Raw genomic sequence first — 26,466 nt, forward strand, 5'->3', positions numbered from 1 at the left:
GATTAGCGCGTTCGAACAAACAAATTGTTAAGATTTATTTTCTTAATAGAGATGTAGGTACACATACATCTTCTATCTTCATCATTCTTTCCGCGCACAACAGTCATATGGAACCAGCTTCCTTGTGCGGTGTTCCCGAATGGTTACAATCTGGGGACCTTTAAGAAGAGAGCGTATTCCTATCTAAAAGGCCGGCAACACACTCACAATGTCCCCGGCGTTGTGGGTGCTTATGGGCGACGCTGACCGCTCTCCATCCGGCGTCGCGTCTGCTCTGTTGCCTCCTCTCTCATAAAAAAAAAATACATATACCGATTAGTTATAATAAAATGTAATAAAATCTATATCATTGAAATGGCCCATTATAGATAAAATTTCGTAGTTACCGTTTAACGCCACTAAACTCTGAAATTAGGTGCTGAAACGATCATAAGCAATTTTATATTGTAGATAGTGGGCTTAATCTAACCGGCGAAGAAATTACCTTTTTAGGAGAAAATTAATTAGGGTGGATATTGTTTTCTTAGGATCTGTACAAAACCTACACTTTATTACAATATAAGTAAATATTTACTAGCTAGAACAAAAATATTTTTGTAAGTAGGTACCTACGCATTACATATAGACCGGAATACAAGGGAGCGAAAACGCGACAAATTCACAGAAATTATTAAATTGTTTTTAGTTATAGGTAACTATCTATTTAAATAAGGATATCGACACATGTTGAGATATATCTAGTATCTACAAGGAGACCGATTCTCGTATGAATCGTTTGCACCTTGAAATGATCAACTTACATAAAAAAGCGATACTCGTTTAAATTACATAAAATATTAAACTTGCGTGCATGTTTTTTATTCTCACCAAATTCTCGGTAAGAAGGCTTAAATTTAACAAAAATGTTTAAAACTGGCCTGGAGCCAACGCATGAAAGAGTACACTCGCCACAAAGAGCGCTTTGCGGCTAAGGAGGCTAACTCAAAACATCTAGGTCCTGTTTTACAAATGCATCCTGTATTTAAACTTGTACCGTATGGCTTTAAATTGTCCGTATTTAAGCAAAAAGGAACCACCCAGCAAAAACGCACTTCTGAGATATCAAAGGATTTACAAAAACATTTGCAGCTCTGTTAGATGAAGTAAAATTAAAATTTATTTTATTTAAATTCATTGATAAATTACTTATTTAAGTATGTGTATATAAATTTGCTCTGAATATTCTTAAACTTTCTAGATAATTAAGAAAATGTGCATGTGGTTCCTTTTAACATTTATCAATTGATAGGTTTTCTCTTATACAAAAAGGAACCACATCCCAGGGATTTCATGATATAAATGAAACTATGTATTTAAAATATCGTAATTAAAGCTTTAATTAATAAAATACATAAAATAATACTTATATAGGACGTTTATTCGACGTTATCATCAAATTGGATTTCGAAATCCACCGTGTCTAGTCCATCTATGTGGTCTTCTATTGCATCATCACTAATGAGACCGTTATAAAAACTGTGCATCTTGTGGAATGAGATGTAATATGGACTGAATATCGCTAGAAGGTGAAGAAAGCTTCTCGAGAGGCAGCGACGTATAAGGTTCTTCGTTATCTTCTGTAATAAAAAGAAAAAAGTTTTAAATCAAAATAATAAAGCCGCGTGGCTTTTATACGTAGGTAGGTATATGGCGACAGCAAAAATATTATTAGTTCTTATAAAGCCGTGTCCCTACTAGACGACTAAGTATGTTGTATGTACATGCGCCATGTACAAAAAACTGGCTAAGTGCGAGTCGGACTCGCGCAACGAAGAGTTCCGTACCATTATCTATAAAAATGGCAAAAAAATCACGGCTTATTGTATGGGAGCTTCTTAAATATTTATTAAGCTATTGCATAGCTTCTATCGCGGGCCTTGAGCGCGGGGACCGAATCGAGAAATTCCGTTACGAAAAAACCTCACTCCGACGGGCTCGGAGGTGTGGCTTGAAGGCATGCTATGCAATAACTTTACCGCGGCAGTCCCCGAGTGCCACACGTCTTTTTTTATTCTGTTTTTTAGTATTTGTTGTTACAGCGGCATCAGAAATACATCTAAACGTATTTTACCAAAATAGTAGGTAGGTACCTAGATCATCGACAGTTATTTTTAAAACAGGGTTTAGACTTTAGTAGTTTCATCTCACAATGACAGATGAATCGTAACAAAATGACTCTTAATTCGACTCGCCTTCGTGAACAACGACATTGTCGTTAAAATACGTAAATCCACAGAGGATTCCTCTTGTACTTACTTAATGAACTATCTTCTTAAAATCACACCACAATCGGGAATGAATCAAAAGTGGATAAAGCGTACCTGCATCTCAGATTCAATAAGTACTTAAATGCATTAAATAAAACTACTTACCCGTTGTATCTTCATTATTATCTTCGGTGTTCGTCTCCAATGCTTTTCTTACCCATTGCTTGCTTATTTATTTATTACTAAACATTTTCACATTTAATTTTAAAGGTAATTAACAAAAACAATAGAACTTACTTCGCGGAAGAAAAAAACACCGTCGCGTATTCGAACTACTTCCCTTTTGTACTTCGCATCCAAACAGATATATATTATACTGTACATTGTAATATTAAATGGTGTGGTACAATAAATGATTAAATAAATTAATAAATAAATACTTCGCTGAATGTCACCTATATTGACAGATGTTCGACGTTTTACTTAAAAAATCGGAGTTTTGCACTTATAGACTACAAGCCCGCATAGGACAAAAATATGGGTCAAATGAACCACCATGGGACATATCTAGAACGATAGCAGAGCAAAAAATAATAAGATTCATCACTATGCCGTCACTTGTAAGCTGTCCAACTGAGTGCAGATGAGAATTGAAAAGTACAGGTAGACTCGGTAAATTTTGGTCATATATTTTTGTACGGCATTCTTAACCATCGATAGATCCATTAAAAATAATAAGAAACCGCTCAGTGCCGTACAAAAATGGTGGTCCACCAAGTCGGAATTTTTATTTAATTTCCGAGAGTTACCGGGGGTAAATTTGGTCATTTGACCATGTACGGCATCTGTGTCATACTATTGCTATACTGCTTTTAATCCATTATTCCGCAACGCCGTACAAAAATCATGGGGACAAGGGGAAAAAATCGAGAGTTGTAATCCCCTCTCTTTCCCCACTCCAGGGGGTCATTTGACACAACACGAAATAAATTTATTTTTAAAGTATTTTATGCATAGATAATATTTTTTCATGTGCCGTACATTTTCGTTGGTTCAAAGGGGAAAAATCTGAAAAAGAAAAAAATCCATCTAACGAAATATTTGCTTTATATTTTTATAATAAAATATAAATATACATTAATATTAAGAAGCTCGAGGTGGTTAATTATCACCTTGGAAAGTCGGAGTCAGGTGGAATGGACTCCGTTAAATTGATGAACTAATAAAAAAGCTATGAACGAAAAGATGTGAATTATATGCAATCAGTCCATGAATACAGGTAAAGTCACAAGCAAATGCTAGTAATATATACATATTCAAAATGTACAAGTAAAGCGCTTTCAAATGATACCAAACACTGCATATTTATCTTAACTTTATTTTTTTACTCTGTATGTTTTGTCCGCTAGAGGGCGCCACATTAGATTTTGTGAAACCCCATATAGCCTTTAGCTAGCTGGTCGTTGGTTATCCAGTGAACAATTCAGACGCCTCTAATGATATGTCATTTGTCGAATTCTGATAAGTAGTTTAGAAGTTACGAGGGAATAGATGAACATACATACATGACCTGTAAACAACCATAACCCTCCTTTTGCTTTGCCGTAGTTGGGTAAAAATATGTTAATGCCGTACTGTATCAAATGGCCATAAAGCACTCTTAAAATTGTAGCTTTCGTCGCTTTCATCAGCCTAAAAGATGTGGTCTGCACAAAAATGTACGGCATCGTTTTTTCCTAATTTATCTATGTTAATACTATTTAAAACAACGGATAAAGTGTAGAAAACTATTATATTTCATTAATCTACGATGTTTAAACTTTAACAAAATTTCTGGTTTTGCATTTCTCTATAACTTTTTTTAGAACGGTTTCTTTTGAACGGCAATACTATACAACAATTGAATTTTACAATATCATGTTAAAAAAAAAGTTCCCGTACAGGGTCAAATGACCTTACAGCTCTTTATATCAAGAATTCGATGAAATTAAGATGATTATTGGTATACATTAAAAAGAACAATTATTTTTTGACGGCATTGCTTTTAATAGTACTTTTGAGTGCTAGATAATGTTTTGGAACCGAAGCCGTACTTAGTCAAATGACCCCCTGGAGTGGGGAAAGAGAGGGGATTGCATCTCTCGATTTTTTCCCCTTGTCCCCATGATTTTTGTACGGCGTTGCGGAATAATGGATTAAAAGCAGTATAGCAATAGTATGACACAGATGCCGTACATGGTCAAATGACCAAATTTACCCCCGGTAACTCTCGGAAATTAAATAAAAATTCCGACTTGGTGGACCCACATTTTTGTACGGCACTGAGCGGTTTCTTATTATTTTTAATGGATCTATCGATGGTTAAGAATGCCGTACAAAAATATATGACCAAAATTTACCGAGTCTACCTGTACTTTTCAATTCTCATCTGCACTCAGTTGGACAGCTTACAAGTGACGGCATAGTGATGAATCTTATTATTTTTTGCTCTGCTATCGTTCTAGATATGTCCCCTGGTGGTTCATTTGACCCATATTTTTGTCCTATGTGGGCTTGTAGTCTATTAAGTAATGAAATACGTTGTTTAAAGATGAGAAGCATTGTAACAAGTCAAGGCATTTGGTTCCATATAGCGATGATGGTTTTCAGAATGTTTTACAATATTTATTTATGCATAATAGAACCGAATGCTTGTGGTTTTATTTTGCAATAAAAAATTACAATTAAATTATGTATTTATTTTACGCATAACCATACCACAGAAACCTGGTTCCATTTTGTGTATTAAAAATAATTGTTATTAATAGAAATATGTGTAATGTATAATGGTACCAAGTAGGTGTGGATCTGTTTTGTATAAATTGACATGATAGTAATATCGTTTATTTGTTTGAACAAAGCAGTCCCGTGGTGCTGTGGTTCGGTTTTGCTTAATATGGTATTATTCGTTGTTGCTGGTGGTTCCTTTCTGCTTTTAGTATACCTTGTTTCCAACGTAAAAATCAGGTGGTTCTTGTTTGTATAAGAATTAAGACCACTTTGGGATGAGTATTCTTCAATAAAAGCAAAAACGAAATTTGTCGAGTGGTTCCATTTTGCATAAATACGGACAATTTATCTTATTGGGGATTGGAAAATATTGGGCTTGGATTGGAATTGGAAAATATTTGAAACCGGAATTAAATAAATTCAGTTTTGCGCTTCGATAGTTTATAACAACATAATTGTTGCATAATAAAAAATATCGACGCGTGTTTTGACGATTTCAAAGTTAACACAGTAAACCTGAAATGTATTTAGTACTTACCTACTTACTTTAGTACTCAGTACTGTTGCACGCTAATATAGCAAAAAGGGATAGGTATGAAATTTCAGTTACTGTTATTCAGTGAATAAAAATAAAACTGAAACTATCGATTTCAATGCATAAATATTTTTCTTGAAAATTACCTCCATAAGTGTATGACCTAATTAAGGAGTTAGTTTATAATAATTGGTTTATTTGCAATTCTATTTGGTCATAATTAATGCATAGATTCTTGTACACTGATTCGATTAATTGTGGATATAAGTATTTTTTATGCTCAATATATAGGTAATTCTTATATTATCTATTACAATCTGGACTTCCGTGAATGGAATGAAATCTGTTAAAATATGTTAATATTTAGGTACACAAATTTCATAAAAGAGATTCTCCATTCCCTAATGCAATAGCACAATACGTCCATATTTTGCATAATAAATATAACATTAAAGTACAATGAATTCATGATGTTCCCGAGGCCTTTCAAATAATTGAATTTCGTTCAAACATTTGCACTACACCCCGGCGTCGGTTGGAAAATGCCGGGCCGAGCTTTTCCGTGTCCAGGGGCGGCGGAGTGTAGTGAGCTAACTCGCTTTAATGAAAGCGCTGCGCAGCCCCGCGCTCCCTCGGAGGCTGGCAGTATCCCGCGAATCGCTATCGGCTTCACACGTACGATATACGCTCCTATCGAACTCCGCCGTTATTTTAAAAGTAAATATAACACAATTAAATCAGTAACAGTGCTCGTTTTGTTCTCATTAATTGCATCGCTAGTTGTCACCCGTTTGAGCGTCGTCGGAACGGATTTCATGGAGGCAGGAAGCGGGAAGGGTGGGACGCTTTGTTCGGATCGTACTACGCCCGTAGCGGAGGCTGTGGCGCGCAGCATCTCTCCCATATATAACTCCTGAACTGCACGTATAACTATGAGTCGATATCCCGCGCTCTATTTCTTTGCACCTTGTTAGGGATGAGTTGAAAAACGTATAAATGACACAGTTTTTGAAGCAGTTACTCTTTAATATTTTTTGTTAGATATGGTTTTACACCTATTTAACAAACCGTTATTCATATAAGTAATTTAATAAATTGCGCAAAATTATGTCATTTTAAATGATTTGATTGTTATACATATCGCTTTGCTCATCGTTTACGTAAAGCCAATCATCATAAATATATAACGTATAAAATTATGATTTATATACCTGCTACATACGCTGTTAAACTCATAGTGCGTAAAAAATACAAATGAAACATAGTTTGTTTGTAATAAATTGACCGCTTATCACACCGTAGCGCTACGCTTCCTGTTATGGCGGAAATGTGCTACGACATTTCTTAAGCGACAAAGTTGCAAACAAACATCCAACAAGTTTCTATGAATAGAACATTTTGATTACAATGAGTCAATAATCTCTGAGTTTATAAATTCACAAATTTTATAATAATCGCTTATAAGAATTAAATACACCAATATAAATGTATTGACCTAAAAGTAAGAACTAACGTAACGTAATTCTTAGTAAAAATTATTAACGTATACGTAGACGACGCTGCGATATGGTGTAACAAAATTCCTTATATTTGCCTACAATACTTTAAAAGTTATGTACCAAATCCATAAAATATAACATAGATTTATTTATAACAAATCAAAGCTACCAATATCTAAAAATATTTCATTACCAAGTTCAACTAATATTAATAACAGGTTCGTGTTAGCAAGTCACATAAATGCTACCGTGTATAAGATAAAATCTCATAAGATACTGAAACAATAATACATTCTCAAAGCGTATCACGTTCTCGGCGCACGCGCATCCTGCACAACTGCAATCATAAACAGGTGAATGTTTATTGCTTCAAGTTTACTTTTACTTAGTCATTTTGTAGTCAAAAGCAGATTGCTATGTCGGTATTTACCGCTCTGTTCTAACATAAATAATGAGTTAAACTTAACTATATCTGTAATTATATAAAGTAGCAATCTAATAATTACTTTTCTAAAGATATCTGTATCAATGAATTACATGTTTTAATAGCTGTATGAGATAGTTTATTAAGTACATCTGTAAAAAAAACCACATTAACTAGGTATTGAAATTCATAACCTCGATACATTATTCGTAATATTCATTTCCTCTAACTCTATTGTGCAGTATTTCTATCGAATGCACTCAGTACAAGATTCAAATGAGTTCGTATAAAGTAGTCTATAGAATTCCTGCTAACTTTTGTTCATATTCAATTTCACCTGTACAGTTGAAACGAAATTTAAAATTAAAACCGGGCGAATAGCCCGTGCATTTATAATATTATTAAATATGAATTTATCGTTCTGTATCCCGATAAGTACGCATCTGGAACTCGTTAGGACCTCGTTGAAATGCAATCGCACCCAACTTGCATTTAATATCTTTGTATTTTGGATCGGCTCCAGTTTTATAGTTCATGACTTTCGTAATATACAGAAGATATTTACGATACCCGACTCGAATAGAATAAACAACTGGTTCGCAAATTAGATAATAGATGTTATCTAGTAAATTTACCGAGTTACACAGTCAACTCGCTCAGATGACATTGTGAAAGATGTATTTGATTAGACCAAACAAAGCAGATATTACTTGCATTGAGAGTGGTAAATGAATTAGAGCGAATGTACCTACCAGAGATGTACATTGAATTCATTAAATACACTAATGATGATGAAATGACGCACTTAGATAAAATAATTTAAACCGGCGTATACTGAAAAAAGTAGTAGTAATTTATTTTCATGTTTCAAATAAAGCAGCCTTTTGACTGGTATAGCATTCAAAAAATCAAAAAAGGTGAACGTAAATAGTTGCAGTGTTTGCTTTGTTTCGGGCTGCAATCCTGGCGTGGCTTTGTTGAAACGAGTTGTTATAAATTAGGATAAACAATATAACTTGCAAATTTGAATATAAAAAAATGCTACGCCGTACTTGAAACACGTAGCACCGTAGAGGCGTAGTACCAAAAACGTGACTCAGTTACAAGGCCGGTCTAAGTGGAAGCTTCATTATAAGCTATTCACCTTTTATTATAGTCCTTTTGTAGGTTTTCTCGCTTTGTGTGAAACTGGGTTGCAATAAATTAACTACCCGCTTCCAACAGAGTCACGTTGAAAGTAGTTTTATAAATTAATTTACAACAAAACCTGTTTTTATATAAAATACTTTAGTTTTGCGTAATAGATGAGAAGAAGATTATTTTTTATTGAAACATTTCATGTTTCAATGAAAAATAATATATATAATTTCCAATAACCCAGCCTAGTGATACACTCATATTCTTACTTGTATACGTGGTAATGAGTTATTTCTAAATATAGTCACATTTACAAGCATTAAGTACATTTCATAGAACACTCTTACGTTGTGAAGCGTAAATAAACATCAGGGGCATCGCCATAAATGGGACCACACACACTCGCGGACTTTTCATAAATATTTACCTTAGGCTTATTCGAGTTTATCTTCTTTAAACGAAATCGTCCTGAAAATAATTGAAATATATTGATGTTAATTCAAAATTTATTTGTACATATTACTGATGGTTATTTGGAATTTGATTGTGTTTGCAGTGGCAGGGGCTTTGTTGTACAATATTGTGTTTTCAATCAATACAAAGTGTCAAATCATTGTCTTGATCATTATAATTATATTGTCTTCACTGCGTAAAACAAAGGATAGCACTGTTGTTTCTTAACGATATTTCTTGCATAAAACTCAGGTTAAATGTAACATATATTTGACAAATATGTTCTAAAATCTAATTAGATTATTTAATAGGGAGTATTTAAAGAAGTTTAGAGCTATTGGTCTAAGACTAAACAAATGTGTTTAGTCTTAGACCAATAGCTCTAAGATACAAATATGTTTGCATTTATAACCTATTTATAAATATATTTGCAAACAAATGTATGTTACCTGCTATGAATCCATGTCTCACTTTAAACAAGTAGTTTAGCGTTGCAATATATTGAAAAACTGTGTCAAATATGTTATATGCACATATTTCGTGTGTAAACTCGCAAATCTATGAATATTGATAAATGAAAACTACGGAACGGATAATAGATCTATTTAACAATTATATTCAAGGTTTAAAAGATGCCAGAATGTTGGTTGCTTTCTAATAGAACTGTATCGATAATTTAAATACATAAAATCACATTAAATTTTTGTCCGTTATTATAAATATACAATGTGTTGTTTATATTTAATATAATAAATTACTTATATATAATGTTCAGTACTAATACATATACCTATAAGGCTTGAAAAGGTAAGATAAATCTGAAGAGCTTTAAGATGTCTCATCATCGTGTTCTAGTCTGCATCTTATCGTTGAAAAGATCTGACCTACTTGCGAAAATTCGTTTTCTTTAATATTCGGTCTTAAATTTATCGTTACTTATTATGTATGGATTTTCAAAAGTTCTATGGAAACGTTCTTAAAAAAGTTAAGGTTAATTGAACGTTAAAATCACGTAAGTCAACCTAAGATGTCAATCTACGACTCTACTTATTACCTATATTGAAAAAAGTCATTGAACCATTGCATTATTTGAATATGTAGACTATTATGTATTAATATGTTTTCTTTTCTAATTTCACATAATTCGTCCACGGTCCATCATGATAACTATTCTTTCTTTAAAAATTATACATAAGAATGTCGCTTCATGTGAATAAGTATATAGAAATACAATTTTTTACTTTATATAAATTATTAGCACTTATCATACATCGCTTTAATTAATAGAGATAAAAATTATACCGACAATTTTAACCTAATTACACCTGAAACACGCACTCGCAAACCCACCGAGTTAACCATTAATATCCCTAACGAACTGTTAATGAAATAGGTATAAAATTAATTAGTAATATAAAGCGTTACGTATATTTTCTCATGTCTCTTTGACATAATGTAATGCCCATGACGCTCCGGTAATTATTTTCTTTTCATTTTCCCCTAATGGGCTACACCAATGACACTTCCGTGCGCACCTACAGGAATATAATTTTCCAAAAATTGGATGATTGACGCTAAGTGATACCATACAAGAGGCATTTTTATTATTTAGTATATTCCTTATTATCACGATCGCTCTCGCTATAAATAATATCTTTGAAATGTCGGAAATGTAAAAAAATCCCTGTTTATACCTCTGATGAGTAACTGCGATTTAATAACGTGTTTCCTTTTTATATGGTTAATTAATTTAATACGGTCGATTTTCTATTTCAATTTAAATACAATCCCTTCAAATTCAAGATTTAACATCACAATTTGTGTGTAGTCATCAAATCAGAATAGATATACAGCAAAATTGCTAGGTGGCCCGGATCTACTCGTGTAGGAGAACCTTCCCCACTGCACTGGAATGATTTGAGGCCATATCAAATTGTCCTCTTCCTCGCATTGCTGTTAGCGGATAATTGCTCTTATATCTCAAACACAAGCCACATAATCACTTGACGTGTTGCCCCGGGAACTGCTTTGGAGCAGGATGACTATAATAGTAATAGCTTTGAACATAACTCGATCTATGAGTTTATTTGCTTGCAGAACGAAATTATAATTAATTTGTGAGTGTTTTTGTTTGACTTGAGTGTAATTTTCATTTTAGCGAATATTGCGGGGTTAAAGGGTTAAAAGTTAAAACCATTATGGGACCTTTTATATTTATGGAATTATAATCATTTAGGTTTTCAATATTATTTATCTTCTGTTCCTTAGTTATACATTACAAGTCATTGCCTACAATTATTACGCCATCATATTTGCAAAAACTATCAACAATGTAGAACGAAATAGAACGCATCACTTTTACACATATAGCTTACTGCTTACGGAAAGATTTTGATTTCATAACCAGATGTGTATTATGACCCAAGGCACAAAAGTTCACCGACCCGTTGACATTTTGGTTCATTCATTTTATTATTTACTCTTCATTAGACCTTGCTCTATAAAGTAATATTTCTATCACGTGTGTTTATTCGCAGCCTATGTGCGACATATGGAAAGGTCGTTAAATATAGGCATTATCGATTGTTTAGCTTTTTTATTTTAGTACAACGTTCATAAGGGTATAGGATTTTTAGGGTAGCAATGCTTATTAATGATTTATACACATTATGTCAATTGAGTGTTAAGTGATGTTTTCAATTTCTGAAGTAATACAAGTGCGTAACATAGCTGTTGTAACATAATTGATCATTCGCTCAATAAAACACATGAACGTAAAATGTAGCAGATCAGCAATTATTACACTTCCAAGAAGACAATGTACGCAATGTATTGTGTAATATTAATGTAAAGTGTAGTCGTTAGTGCGACTTTAGATGAGTCCGTCGAGTTGCGTCCCGATTTTACTTCCCGGCCTTCTTTCTCCCTTCACACGTGCAGTCAGCATTATTCTCAGTTACGTGCTCATACTACAGGCCGGCGGCTTTTTAATATCTCGGAGTAATTTGAGTGCCCCATATTCGTTAATCTTTCATGAGCTGCCTAATTTGAGACGTTTGTGGTTTTACACCAGCAGTTACTTATAAGAAGTTAGATTTTTCTGATGCAATACTAATGATATATGTCTTCCGTATTATTAATATTATAAAGTCATTTGAACAATTGACCACACCAATACATTCATCCGTATTTAGCCGTGAAAGTGTAACTAACAGAAAGAGTTACTTTCGCATTTTATTATATTAATATGGATGTTCTTCCCGCTGGGAATAATATAGTAGACTAGTGAAATTGAGTCATAAAATACAATATTACTTATAGAAGCGTCACGTGAGCGGCAATTTGTAAATTGTGTCATAGTTTGCGACCGAAACTCGCTTTTCTTGTATCTCTTTGTTTTCATTTGGCGTATCTGAGTGGATTGAATGCGCTTATTACTAAACAATTTCGCTTTTATTCTTCCAACATTTTCTATTTGATTGCCACTGAACATCTACCTAAATGTTAAGTATGTACATCGTTCTCTGCTACACTTTTTTTCTTTTTATCTGGGCGAAAAAGCAGCTATTTATATAAATTCCCGAGAGAGATCAATGTTCGTTACCTCCGTCCGAGTACCTACATACACTGGTCATGGGTAATTTGTTAGATACGAGTTCAAACAGAACAGAATTCGGGATTGCGGTTTCCTCTGGGAAACGTGCCCGAATTAGGTAATGGACTAATGTACACTGGAGGAAAAATTTATAGGGGATACTTTCTGTTGCACAAGTAACTCTACATGTGAACATTATCAGTGTTTACGAATACATATATGTACTTAAGTATTATTATTTGGATCAGAAAGGATGCTATTCTCATGAGCATCTCCTTTAATAACCTATCTATATTTATGTCTTTAGATAATCAAAATATGTAATAATGGTTGAAATTTCATAGAAATTTTACATTACGTCCTGTCCTGTTAGTAAATTACGCTTTGCCCCTTCCGTGTCATGTCGTGAAATGATAAATAATAATAGGTAGGGTGCAGGACATTGTCCTTCCGTACTTTTATAGATACGTAGGTACGGTGTAAGTATGGACTGTTGGTCTGTGTATACTCACTTCCCTCATATAGTTATAAAGCGATTAGGGAATTTGAAGGTAAAAACCCAATTAACACTCGGCCTCAATCCATTTTGTTCAGTTCGATAAGTTTCTTATGAACATGTGAAGTCAACAATTTCCTGCCTCCATGAAAGCTTGAGCGTTTGAAAACTCCTTGTTTATTAAAGTACTTTTATCAAGTAAATCTGTTATAGATTCAGCGAACAACTGTGAAATAAGCAGCAATCAATAATCAGAAAACATCACCTTATATTACGCTACCTTCCCCAATCGATCATATCGCAAATAGCACTAAACAACTCCGTGGTAGAATCCCTTGCTAGAACCAACTCCGGCAATCCGGAGGTAGAGAGGTATAGAAAAATTGCCAAAGTGTCTCCAATAAAGTTATCTGCGATGGACAGCAACTCGGTGTCGCCTATGCCCGAACTCGCACCGATCGCCGAGTTCGACAAGTCACCGCCGTCGCCGCCAAACGAAGAAGTGCCAATGGACGACCTGCCGCCTCCTCCCGCTACCATTTCACAGCCGGAGGGTAACCACATTAACAAGTAAGTATTCTTACTTTCAATTAATGTCATACATTTTAAAATATGGAAACTAGAGCCATTCACAATAAAAATTTGTTCAAATTTTGTGATGAATTTCAATGCTATCTAGCATTGAATTTCAGACTTACATGATTTTACGTAATATTTTTTAGCTTTGAATTAGTCATTTTTCTACTAAATAGTGAATACTATTTGTGACGTAATTGACAGAATAATATGTATGAATGGTTTCGTCTTACGTATACGTAGTATATTATTATTAGTATGTTGTTTAACCTATTTTTATATACATGTAGAGGGTTACGTATGGTAGGTATTTTCAAGATCAATTCAACAATATTAGGTTCGGCCCGCCCGCCCTCTACTTGTGCGCATCTTAAATATCTAAAGCTTATTAGCTATAATTAGCTTTCGTGTAATGCTACCATCTTCGTGTAATGCTTAACGAATTACAATGGCTTTATACAGAATTCACTCGTATAAAAAAATATTCATCAAAAGTTAAATGAAGCGTCTAATTAGTGTCGTCTAATAGAAGCCACGTACAGTGACTTTTACTAGTTATTTTTAGTTAGGATACTATTTTAATAATGATAAATATAATTCGATACTCAATGTTACGTTTGTAATTTAATATATTTTTAAATAAGTGTAATCATTTGATGATTACATTAGTTATTAATATGTAAGTGTCATTCTTACACTGTATAAGCACTTCTGTTATTTGATAGCGGCCTCGGCATCGTTCCTAAATCACTGAATCGATTCAGATTAAAGGCTAACAGCTTTGAATATGTTTAAACTTGATTTATTATTTGTTTAATATCGTGTTACATGTAGTGCAAATTACCAATAATGGATTGTGAGGCGCCTGACATATAATAAATAGTTATTATATTATTATCTGCAGTATACTGACTAATTTATGTACTGAGCTTCGCTATGAAATCTGTTTTTTGTTTGGTTTAAAGATATAAGCAGTATAGAGAGCTTCTTAGTACCTATCTTAAAAAGATCGGTTATACGTTATTTTATTTTATCGATGCAGTGGTGTTATAAAAATCTATTTGTATTTTTTTTATTTCCAACCTTTTCTGTGATTATAACTTTGATTTCATATTAATTAGGTTAAAGATACACATATGATATAATACTGTCCTAGATTAGGTAAATGAGCTCTACCTATTAGTATTTCGACACATGTGCCGTACATTTTATGGATTAAAGTTTATATTTTTTAGCTCTACAAAAGCTCATCATGACAAAGCAAAGGGAGGAATTTATTTTATAAAGAAGCTTTGCTCTATATTCACCTATATTGAAAAAGATAGAGATTTAACAACAAAAAAAAAAATAACCTACCTATTAATTTCAGAAGAGACTCTACTTTTGCGAAAATTCATTTATTTATTATTTTACTTATTGATATGCGAAAGCTTATTAATTATTGATTTGATGAAATTATTTAAACAATCATTTAAATCATCATCAAATTATTTAGTCAATGTAAACTGTTAAAAAAATCGGTAGAGAATAATGGTAGAGTCTGTTAAATATTTATTTTGTTAGGCAACGACATCTATAGTTAGCACTTGAAGGCATGCTGATCTACAGCTCTATCGATTTTTTGCCGAGTTCCATTGTTTTACAACAGATGGCGCACTGTGCGATAGCTTGAATTCAAATGCGGCATTTTGATACGTTTATACATTTAGCTATTTACAATTCATTTGTTCAGGTGTTAACAAAGCCATCTGTATCTAATTACTTGTTGCCTTTAACTTCTTAAATTTTATTTATCAAAAAATTTGGAACAACAAGACATATCGCTGTCCTTGTCACACATCGTACTTGTTTTAATAAGTTGAAGTAGGGCGTACATCGCGTCGGAACCGAGTCGAAATCTCGGAGTTGTGAGTTGTGACACGACCGCGGCGGGAAACATGCTCATGTGATAGATTGCCGCCAATTTATATTTTCGAACTTTTACTTTTCGAACAGTTCTGTGTTTGTAGTTTTTTTGGATAAGTTTTAATAAACTTTTGTGTGTGTTGTAAAGAGTATATACAGCATAATGGCAAGAAAAAATCTACCGTAAGTTATATGTTTAATACTTTATAAACTAAATAAAAAGAGCGAAAAATATTTACATATTTATTTATGAAAAATTTATATGATACCAGAATAGTCTTAATTATTTATATAGATGCTTACTTTTCCTGACTACTATTAGCCGACAAAAATAACGTTTTACGTTCATAATTATATATAAGAGGAAACGCAATTTGAGGTAATTTATTTGGACAGTTGGAAATTAGGCAACAACTTAATCTAGAGATTTTTGGTTGGAATAAATTGCTAATATTAAATGCTTGAAAATAAAATAATTAATTTAAAGTAGCTACACATATATAAATTACGTGAAGGTTTTTACACGTGTAACGATTCCATTGACAAACTTTTACTTGAGTACTACATAGGTACTATTAATTCTGATAATTTTACCTACAATTATTATATTGCTAACTACCCTTAATTACGATTCTTGTTCATAGACTTAAAATAACGATTTTCTGGAATGTTAGCTTAGTCATAATTACTTATCTATTAGAGATAATTATACATAACTACATGACATTAATCGATCAATTAGGGGACGTCGCGACCAAAGGCAATGCGGGTCCATTCGACCTCCAAGTGTTTGATTTAATCTAATAATTCGCAGTGGGTCGCTCTCGTACTGGGAGCCCAGGAAATGGGATGAAATTGATGCCGTTTATTACTGAACATATGAGAGGCACACGAGACTGCCGCGACCCTGGTATATAGCATTACATTTGATATGAATAGTTTGCTTCGCGACAAAATTAATTAGTGGCGATGTAGGTGTACCTACTCCGGAAAGTGGAGTACGAACTTTTTCCCATGTAGGTAGTAGGTAGGCCTCCAGCGGCGCAGTTGTGAAAGCAATTTAATGTAATAACTTTTGAGTTTTTCAATTTTACAAATTTATTTCGAGCGACCAAATTCCTTATTTACTTGTTCTTAATTATTTTGAATTGTCTAAATCCTTATTCACAATTATTTGGAATCGTATTTCAAATATATAGAGCTCCTGTGATACATTTTAAGATGTTGTTTACTCCATTGTATTATGACATTTAACAGTAATTTTTTTATTCTATCAGCGAGAGGAGGAAACATTAAGCCTGATGGCCTTCTACCTGTATAGTGCAATCTATAATTAACTATTTTGACAAATGCAATAATTTATTGGCTCTACATTTATCATACTTGGTAAAGACTCATTCATAATAATATTACGAACATTTCGCAACAAATTATGTAACTTTTAAAGAATACAATAAACGTGAAATATCATTCACTATTATGTTAATAAGATTCTTTTTGGGAACAAATGTTTTTATATCGCTCTTAATCTCATGAATTTTAATAAGTGTTATAACATCGCTGTAATACTTAAAAGTGATTATTAACAGTTAAGAGAAAATTATTGTTAAGAGTCGGAAAATAGTTCCTTATATCTGAGTAAACAAAATAATAACCCTGTTGTTGAATAAAACCCTCTCGTTGAAAGTAATAAATAATATTAAGTAATTTTTGGAAATGTTTATTTTTAACAGTTTAATTGATCGAAGTGAAATCTACTATTTACATTTTTCTTTGTTTGAAACATTACTTTCAAGTTTCAAACATAGATGTGCATACTCAGTACTCACATACTCATATATCTAAACAATATATAGCTACATATCCATTTATTCACTTAAACCTATTAAGATCCAAGACAGGCATCCTTCGTTACTCCAGACCCTTCTATAATCTCTCTGTTAGGCATTTATTGTACCTATTTACTTTGTCTATGTGTAATCTTACAGTTTAATTCACATTACATAGTTTGTATATGCACTTATTTTGTACTTTTAGGGAATAGGTAAAAAAATAGAGCATTTGACTCTACATCGTAAAATGATAACAATAATGCAAAATTTTATCTTTAAAGTTCCTATTGGTTTAGTGAATTTCATAAATAGTGATATCTAAGATGAGAATAAGCTAATTTTTTATAGGAGCTTTTATTCTTAATTTCGTAATAATGAGGTGAAAAAATTATGTTACCTCACCTATGTTGATTAACATATAAATAAATAACTTTTCAATATCATCGAAAATTGTACCAACCATATTATAATATACAAAATTCCGTGAACATAAAACAACATAAAAACAACCGGTTTTTCCTCAAAATTAACAGTTAAATTTACATAGATATGATATTTCCGTTATTTGCATCGTTATCATAACGTCATAACATAATATTATAAATGTTCTTCAGGTTTTAAAGTATGAAAATAATAATTATAGTTATAAAATCTTATAATATATATTAAAGATACCAACAACATATACTAACCATATAAGAACGTATGAAAACATATTGAAATAAACATCAGCGTCTGAAACATTCGGACAGGCGGAAAATGATATTGATATGGGTTTTGGCTAAAAACAAAGGATTTCGCTCCACCTGTTAATATTTATACCCGGTTCAAATATAACCGACAGTGACGAAGAAGAAGCTGTGAAAGTTTTTTATTACCGTTTCCGCAATAAAATCTCTACGTATCTTAAAGCTACTTAAATCAGTGAAGGTTATTTTTGAAGCTACATTAGGTAATCCTAGATTGCGTAAGTTTAATCTGTACTAATATTATAAAGCTGAAGAGTTTGTTTGTGTGAACGCGCTAATCTCAGGAACTACTGGTCCGATTTGAAAAATTCTTTCGGTGTTTGATAGCCCATTTATCGAGGAAGGCTATAGGCTATAAATCATCACGCTACGACCAACAGGAGTGGAGCCACGCGGGTGAAACCGCGGGGAGCAGCTAGTATGTTTATATACAATGAACTTTATAATTAACAAGTTGTTTGTTGTGTAGGCGTTTAACAAATTTCACGGCTTATCCACTACATTTTTGACATTCAATTACGTTAACAAGTCAACAACCCGACCATTTAAATAATTTAAATGTACCTCGTTGGAAGTATTATCTAAAGTCTAAACAATAATTGTGGGTGAGTAACGAAGATAAAGCCGGTAATTCGTTCCTTATTACCAGCTTTCCATGTCTGATAACCAGATGTAATTTCATGGCGTCTCACGTTTATTTACTTTCACTATAAATGACTCAAATGTACCGAGAAATATATGATTGAAACGTGAACTGACATTATGTTACCATAGAAAATAATAAATAGGAATTTATGCTGAGACATGATGGTATCATTATAAGACGTTACAACGTTACAAAAATGCAAATGTTTGAAGTGGGTAATCTGATCACTGGGAAGTACTCGTCAGCAACTGATCAAAGAAATTGGAGAGACGGGAATAGCTGTTTCTGATGCTTTGACAGCCGAGGCTTTAATTTTAACAATTCCTTACATAACTTGATATTTTCGCTACATAATAATTAAAACTTCAGAATTTAAATAAGTTCATCATCTGCAGTAGGTACTACATGGTAAATTTAACTGACTGTCTGACTAAGTACTAACTTCCTGGAAGCTTGCATAGCTCTACCACAGCTCTACCGTCTAAGTCATAATTACATCCGATCACTTGTAACTTATAGTCTATAACGATTTAAATCAAGTCAACGTTTAAAATGTTTATGTTCGCTCATTACACTAAATACGTAACTCACGAACTTGGAAGAAATATTGGGTGAGCGAGGCAATAAACTCTTAACAGAGCCAACGGACCGCGTCGGCCGCCCAATTACAAATCGATGGATTGTGACAGTGCTCTAGCTTGGAGCATTTTGGAGCGATTGCTCTTACTACCTGCTTCACAACCTGTAGTCTGTGGTCCGTGTAGTACATACTATCTTCCGAACCCAAGCGAAGCGGTACTTTCAATTTTGACTTATGAAATATGATATTGGCCGCCAGATCGGATCGATTATATCGAAACAAGGTTTAGCGAGAAAGTGATGAAATTTAAAATTCTGTCTAGACATTGTACCGACCGCGACGTTTAACCTAAAAATGTTAATACTGCAAAAAATTTTAATTATGTACTATAAATAGAACAAGTTAACATATCATTAAAAATAACAAAAAATATTTTGAGATTCGACAAGAGTTTATTTTTACACTTCGTATAAACTAGATGAAAAGAAAAAAAATATTTATAGTAAGCTATAGCTTTTTTTTAGTATTGTGTAGATTGTTTATTTTGAGTGAGGGCTTTTGTTTGTAGCGTAAATATATCTAATTATATACGATCATAAATTACTAAAGCACATTTTTTTACAAAATCAAAACTCTATTTTCAAACCCAACCAATTTAACTATGTATTTACCTACATGCTAGTAATGAATTATAGTAAATCACTCAGAAACCTTATATCCTGCAGCTGGCGTAATCCTTGAAATTTATTTTTACGCGATAGGCGTATTCCTGGACTTAGCTTATTTATCCGTGTCCAGTCCATCCCGTAATTTGCATAAATTGATTGCACGCTGCGGTGTTTCATACACGTTGGTTCATCGAGGTGCGCAGGCGACGCCACTCCACAGTCCCAGTCGAGCGCCCAACCGACAAACTGTCACACGTTTTGGCGCGAAACTTAATTAAAACATCCCTAATATGAAATTATCTTATCTTTTATAATAAACATCTACTGTGCATCTACCGCGACGCGGCAACACCTCGATTTGAATATAAACGACGCAGTGCCGATGTTCAGTGGTTTTGCATGATAAGGAGACGTCTTGTGATTTATGAATCCAGGTCTTGTATGAGCTACGATGCGTCAGAGATATCAAGTGAAACAGTATGTATTTATTTTATCTACCTATACCTATTTAGGATATGTAATTTCGCTCCACATAAAAAATATTCCAAACTTAATTTAATTATTATCTGTTTTGAATAAGCCTATTAAAACTTTTTCATGGACATTTGATGTACGTTTACACTTTAATAAACACAAAATGACGCATCTTTTTAATAACAGCAACGGGGCGTTTACTTTAGGGATTTCGAAGGTATAACAAAATGACATCATTCTTTTTATCATCAATTCTAATTATGCTATATACACTACCTATACATACTAATGCGGAATGTTATATAATTATAATTGTTATTTGTTATGTTCTGATGAACGCATACAATAGTAGCTTCGCGTATCGTATTGCGCCTTAATTGGAAAAGCAACCAATAAATATCAAGTTTATTTATTATTGTCTATCACAAATAATGAGTACATTGAAAATGTAGTACATTCTCATTGTATTGTCTAAGGTTTTATTAAGGCACTTAAGCTCGTTCATATTTTATTGAACGTTAATTAAAACTAGGAATTCTCCGTTTCTATGGCAACTCTACATAATATGTATCACCTTTTATTTTTTTTATTCTCACTATAATCTTATCTTCTTATATATAAAAATGAATCGCAAAATGTGTTGGTAAGCGCATAACTCGAGAACGGCTGAACCGATTTCGATAATTCTTTTTTTATTATATTCCTTGAACTACGAGGATGGTTCTTATGTAGAGAAAACGTAAATGTTATGTACCACGGGCGAAGCCGGGGCGGACCGCTAGTTATTAATAATAATTATCTTACGGAGCATGTTTTGTCATAAATTAAGGACATTATCAATGGACAAAGTTATGTGACGTGTTTGGAAACATGAAACATTGTTTGGCGGAAAACTCCGTTGACTGTGAAAACATCAATTACTGTTTAGTTTCAACACTGCTGTTACATGTTGTGTTACTGATAAAATGCGGGTGTATAATATGCCTACCTAGTGTTATCGATAACACCTTGTTTAGTGATATTTTAAAATATGACATAATATCATAACACTGTCTTAGTGATTTTGCAAAGTTTCTGGCAGCTGCTTTCGTTTCTGAATTTAGATCCTGAAGAAATATATTTATGTCAAATAATTAGAATTTCAATATTTTAATACTAAATAATATTATGAGTACGTACATCAATAGTACGAAACGATATTTAGTTGTCTCATCTGCGGTACTAGAGCCACTATTCTTTTTTACTACATTTAATTTATTTAAAAACCTTATCTATAGTTGTTAATAGTTAACAACCTTGGATTAGATTAAAATCTAATAGTATAGGTACTATCTATATGCAAATTAAGGTATAGAAATCATACAAAGCACTGTGTAGTGTAATAGCTGTTGTTAATTACCCACAGGTGTAGGTACGTACCTTAGTACGTAGTTTGAGTTGATAAATAATAATAATTATGGAGCCTGCCTGATCGCTTAGGAATAACATTATAATTATAAACTTACAATGAATAAAATTATATAAAACAAAATTAATTTTTTATTAGTTAGAAACATAGAAAAACCGAGACACCTTTGTAACTTCATCATTAAAACAAATTAATTTAAGATCAGAAAGAAGCTAAACATTTAACATAGCGCACCATAATCGTGTAGTCCGAATCAAAGCTTTTCAAATACAAACAAGCAATAAAATTTACATTTATTGCAAATTTAATTATCAATTAATATGTAAAACAAGGAAAGAAAGGGGATAAATTTCCTGTTCAGAGAGTGGATATTATTATTTTTTACTTTCTAGTGTTGATATAAATATAACACATCCTACCAAACTAGCCTTTCCGGTAACTGTCACGTCTTATAAAAATAAACACAGGCATTTGAGATCAAAAACTGTTTTCCCTATAGATTGCTGGTCATGTTGGTCACTAAACTTTACTGTTAAAGGTTAAACACGATGTATACGGTGTCAATTATGAATATTGAGTGCGAAAATGATCAGTTATTTGCACAAAGTGGCCTTAATTGAAACACATCGTGTCACGATGTTCGGATCTAGTTCATAAAATCACTTCGCAATGGAAGCGCAGTTTCAAGGTGTGATAAAATAGTGAAATGTATGTAAATTTGTAAACATGAATGTACAGATATTGTCACAGCTTTTCCCTAGTTTTTACGTTCATGACATGACAGTTTTTTCTAGATGTAGAGATGTTAGAATTTTGTTGTTGGACTTTGTAGAGTTCTTGTACTCAGAGCTTAGTTTACAAAATTATGATCATCATAATTATTGACATGTCAATTAATTTTTGTAAATAAATTCGTTTCTATGAATATACAAGATTAGTTACTTAGAGGCTTAGAGCTAATAAGTTTTTTTCTTAATTTCTCATAACAAGCTGGAAGCCCTTAGCCTTTGTGTTAATCCAGACTAATAATCTATCTGTTTATCAAATTTCATACTGATACGAGAAGTTTTTGTGTGGAAGAGTAGTTAACAAACATTCTTACTTTCTTACAAATTTCCTGTTTATAATATTCGTAGGAAAGGTGAAATTAAATTTGTTAATTATTGTATTCTAAACACAACACCTAGCGGCTTGCAATATAACTAGTTACTAGCACTAAGGCAAATTACTTGACAACAAATGTTCTCATTTGTTGTCAAGTAATACCAAGAACGAGACCATAAAACTTCTTATCATTAAAAGAATTATCTAAGACAAGTTCCATGTAATGTACAACCACATTACATAGGACTCAATAATATTGATTGTGTATTAAATAAATCTCTTGGGGAATGCGGAATAGACAGTAGCTTGCATTGAACGACATTCAAAGGTTAAATTAGACTGCAATTAATTCTATTACTAATTCTAAACTAAATGATTGAGTGCAGAGAGCCGAGAGGTGCAAAAATTTATTGAATAAAGGTCAGTTTGTTAGCCAGGACTTCAACTAAATATCTATGTATATTCTAAATGTGACAATTTTAAGAGAATGGATAGTGACAGAAATGGTCCAATCTTAATTGATTTATTATAATTTTTTCTCAATTCTTTGTTTACCATTTATTTGACCTTCATGATAATATCAATTTTAGAAGCTCGGCATAGCTTTTACACCATACGTTTTTTCAAATGCTTACATGAATATTCCTTTCAGTGCGTTACCATGAAGGTTAAATGTATTGTCCACAGCATTTAAGCCTATTTAAATAGAGATATTTTGAATGTCCGTTGTTCACCGTAATGACGGCTTTAACGAGTAGGTACATAGTCCGCCACACTGCGTTTTCTGCAATACTTATTTTCGTCATATTTCTGAAGGATTTTTACTATATTTATATAGCTAGGTTTGTTTTGCAGGATGCTTTTTATACAAAACATAAAAGCACTGCAGCTCGCAGGCTCAATTAAATATGGATATTACTTTTTGATTGCGTAATGACGTTTTGTAAAGGAATGCAAGCATAACGGTTTTTTAGAATTGCAACATTATTTAACTTGTAACTATAAGTCGTAAGCATTATTCATGCACATGTAAAATGTAAAAATATGTATATTTTGTGATTAATTCATTGTTTGCTCAGTTTAGTGTTGTCTGCATTGTAAGTCTTGTGTTTTCTCAAGCCACGTAATCAATTGTTTTCAATGAGATCCTCAGTTCCGTTTAAAATATACATTCCATTTATTGGAAAATACCTAACATTTCTAATCGAAGACCATAAACACCGGTGAGTTATTTCATAATAATTGAATACATTATAAAACGCATAAAAATGTGCTATACCTAGACTCGCTCTCCATTTTGTATTTAAATACAGATATTTTCTAAGTTTGTACGAATCATCAATAATTAATTTTAATGCCATCGTTTTGGTTAGTATATAGCTCGAGTCTCTTGGTCTTTCTATTTTGGAATGATCCTCTAGAATAACTTTGATATTTTTATAATATTCAAATGTATAATCATACGCGAGATGGAACGTATTATCCTCGGTAATGTAGGATGTGTTTGCACAGGGTGTCTTGTTGTTCTAAGCCAGAACGGTGGAGTTTTGTATAATGAAGAGGGCTCGTGAGGGTCCCGACCCCACGGAATTGTTAATTATGTATACAAGTGCACAATTATGAAGTGAATTTTGCTATTAAAGCGTATTTCAGTGCTCATGCTTGTTGTTTATAATTATCTATATGAGTAAAAATAACGTAACAAAATTTGTATATAAAGAACCCGATAAATTTCTAAGAAATTTCTAATCAATTTTGTTAAAAAATGTGGAAAAACAGGATTAAATCCAATTACTCATATCACGTAATTACGCGGTAATATTTTAAGTGCGATAATGCAAGTCGTATAAATTATCAATTTGACAATGCAGCAGTGGTTTAGTCGAGGCACATTCAAGGTGGTCAGGTGGTAGAAGAATGCAGTTACCGCTCTATGACTGAAGTTGTTGAGTAACCTCAAATTTACATGTATCATTATAGTTTCGTATTATCTATTTTAAGTTTGTAAACAAATAAATGAATGTTGCGAAAACATTAAGGTACCCATTTTAGGTTTATCGCTAAACTCATGACATGTATTAACCAAAATTGAATTCAAATTTACACCTAAAATTTTAGTGAAGAGATTATAATAAATATAAATCTACTGATTTGTGAAACCTATTTAATCGATTAGGCGGTTATTTCAATTCAATTGCGTTGCATCATTTGTGAGGCTCCGACTTCGAGAGAGAAAGTTTCATAACACTTCATTAAAGCAATAATTTAACAACTTAACTGTCCCCATACAATACAAAATAACACTACCCCACGTCCATCAGTTTTTTTTTTATATTAGGGTAAAAAACATTCACATTGTCTTAATAAATTATATTTTATAAAAATAGTTATTGTTTTTATTTATTTTATTCAATTTATATTTATGCCTCATATATGAGCATGAGCGTGGGATAAAAGATTTTTTTTTCCAAGTTCAATGAGTCATGTGTACACATCAAGTATAGACAATAAAACTTGATTGATGACCCGACGAACCGAATTTGATGAACCCGACGTTATAATACACTATAATGAAGCAAAAGGTATAGATATTTCGTACCAACTAGCATCCTTTCACTCTCCTTTACGCAAAAGCCTAACTTGGTACAAAAAAATCGCTGTTGATATTTTATTTCAAGTTTCTGTAATAAATGCTAGGTGCATTTCCAATGATTTGGCATCAGGATGTCCTAAATTGTCTGTTTTGCAAGTACAACAACATTTAGTTCGACATTTTCTAGGGCCAGCAGCGAGAACTACAGAAAATAACGTGCCTCAAAGACTTTCGCTTTCTCTGACTCCCAGATCTCCAGTTTCTAGTTCATCTCCTGGCCATAGTCTTCAAGAAATTCCGCGTAATACTACAAACAATAAGTTAGTTCGAAAGAGATGTACCGGTTGCTATGAAAAATTAAAAATTCAAGGGCAGTTGGCTCGAAAAGCTAAACAAGTGCACACAGAGTGCAAAATATGTAAAAAAGCATTTTGTTTATATTGCTACAACGAAAAACATAATATTATGTGTGGATTGGTTCTCCTAATAATACTTACAAACATATTTTTCATAATAAAACGTTTTCCTTTTCACTGTATTTTTTGTTTTATTTCGAACAAATAGGATACACACACCTACCTACCTTAGTACCTACCACAGATAATGTATAAAACTTTTGCGAAAATTTATTTCAATTTCTTGAAGGTTAGGGTTTTCGCCACACGTTCACGTAATTATATTTAGAATATCACTCCACGTTCATAACAAAAATATACCCCAAAGATCCTTGAAAAAAGAGTCACCTGTGACTCACGAACTTATTCCAAAAGTTCACTA

The 26,466-nt window shown here is 32.7% G+C and overlaps 1 protein-coding gene across 5 annotated transcripts in view; it reads left to right on the plus strand.

Moving 5' to 3' along the window:
* Positions 1–13,446: 13,446 nt before the first annotated feature.
* Positions 13,447–26,466, plus strand: part of LOC149905961 (plasma membrane ascorbate-dependent reductase CYBRD1-like) — a 30,319-nt gene continuing 17,299 nt past the window's right edge. The window contains exon 1 of one of the 5 annotated variants that reach the window (XM_090105086.1): positions 13,447–13,724. In XM_090105086.1, coding sequence (XP_089961212.1) covers positions 13,570–13,724 — 155 coding nt within the window. In that variant the 5' untranslated portion in view covers positions 13,447–13,569. Of the gene's footprint in view, positions 13,725–15,606; positions 15,819–20,427; positions 20,588–24,202; positions 24,320–26,466 lie in introns of those variants that run through there. The other 4 variants (XM_090105085.1, XM_090105089.1, XM_090105088.1 and 1 more) reach the window with 4 other exon arrangements.

This window comes from Colias eurytheme, chromosome 9 (genome assembly GCF_061535395.1).
Source record: "Colias eurytheme isolate Ceu_HAF_F1 chromosome 9, ilColEury1 Martin Lab GWU primary, whole genome shotgun sequence".
NCBI classification, from domain to species: Eukaryota; Metazoa; Arthropoda; class Insecta; order Lepidoptera; family Pieridae; genus Colias; species Colias eurytheme.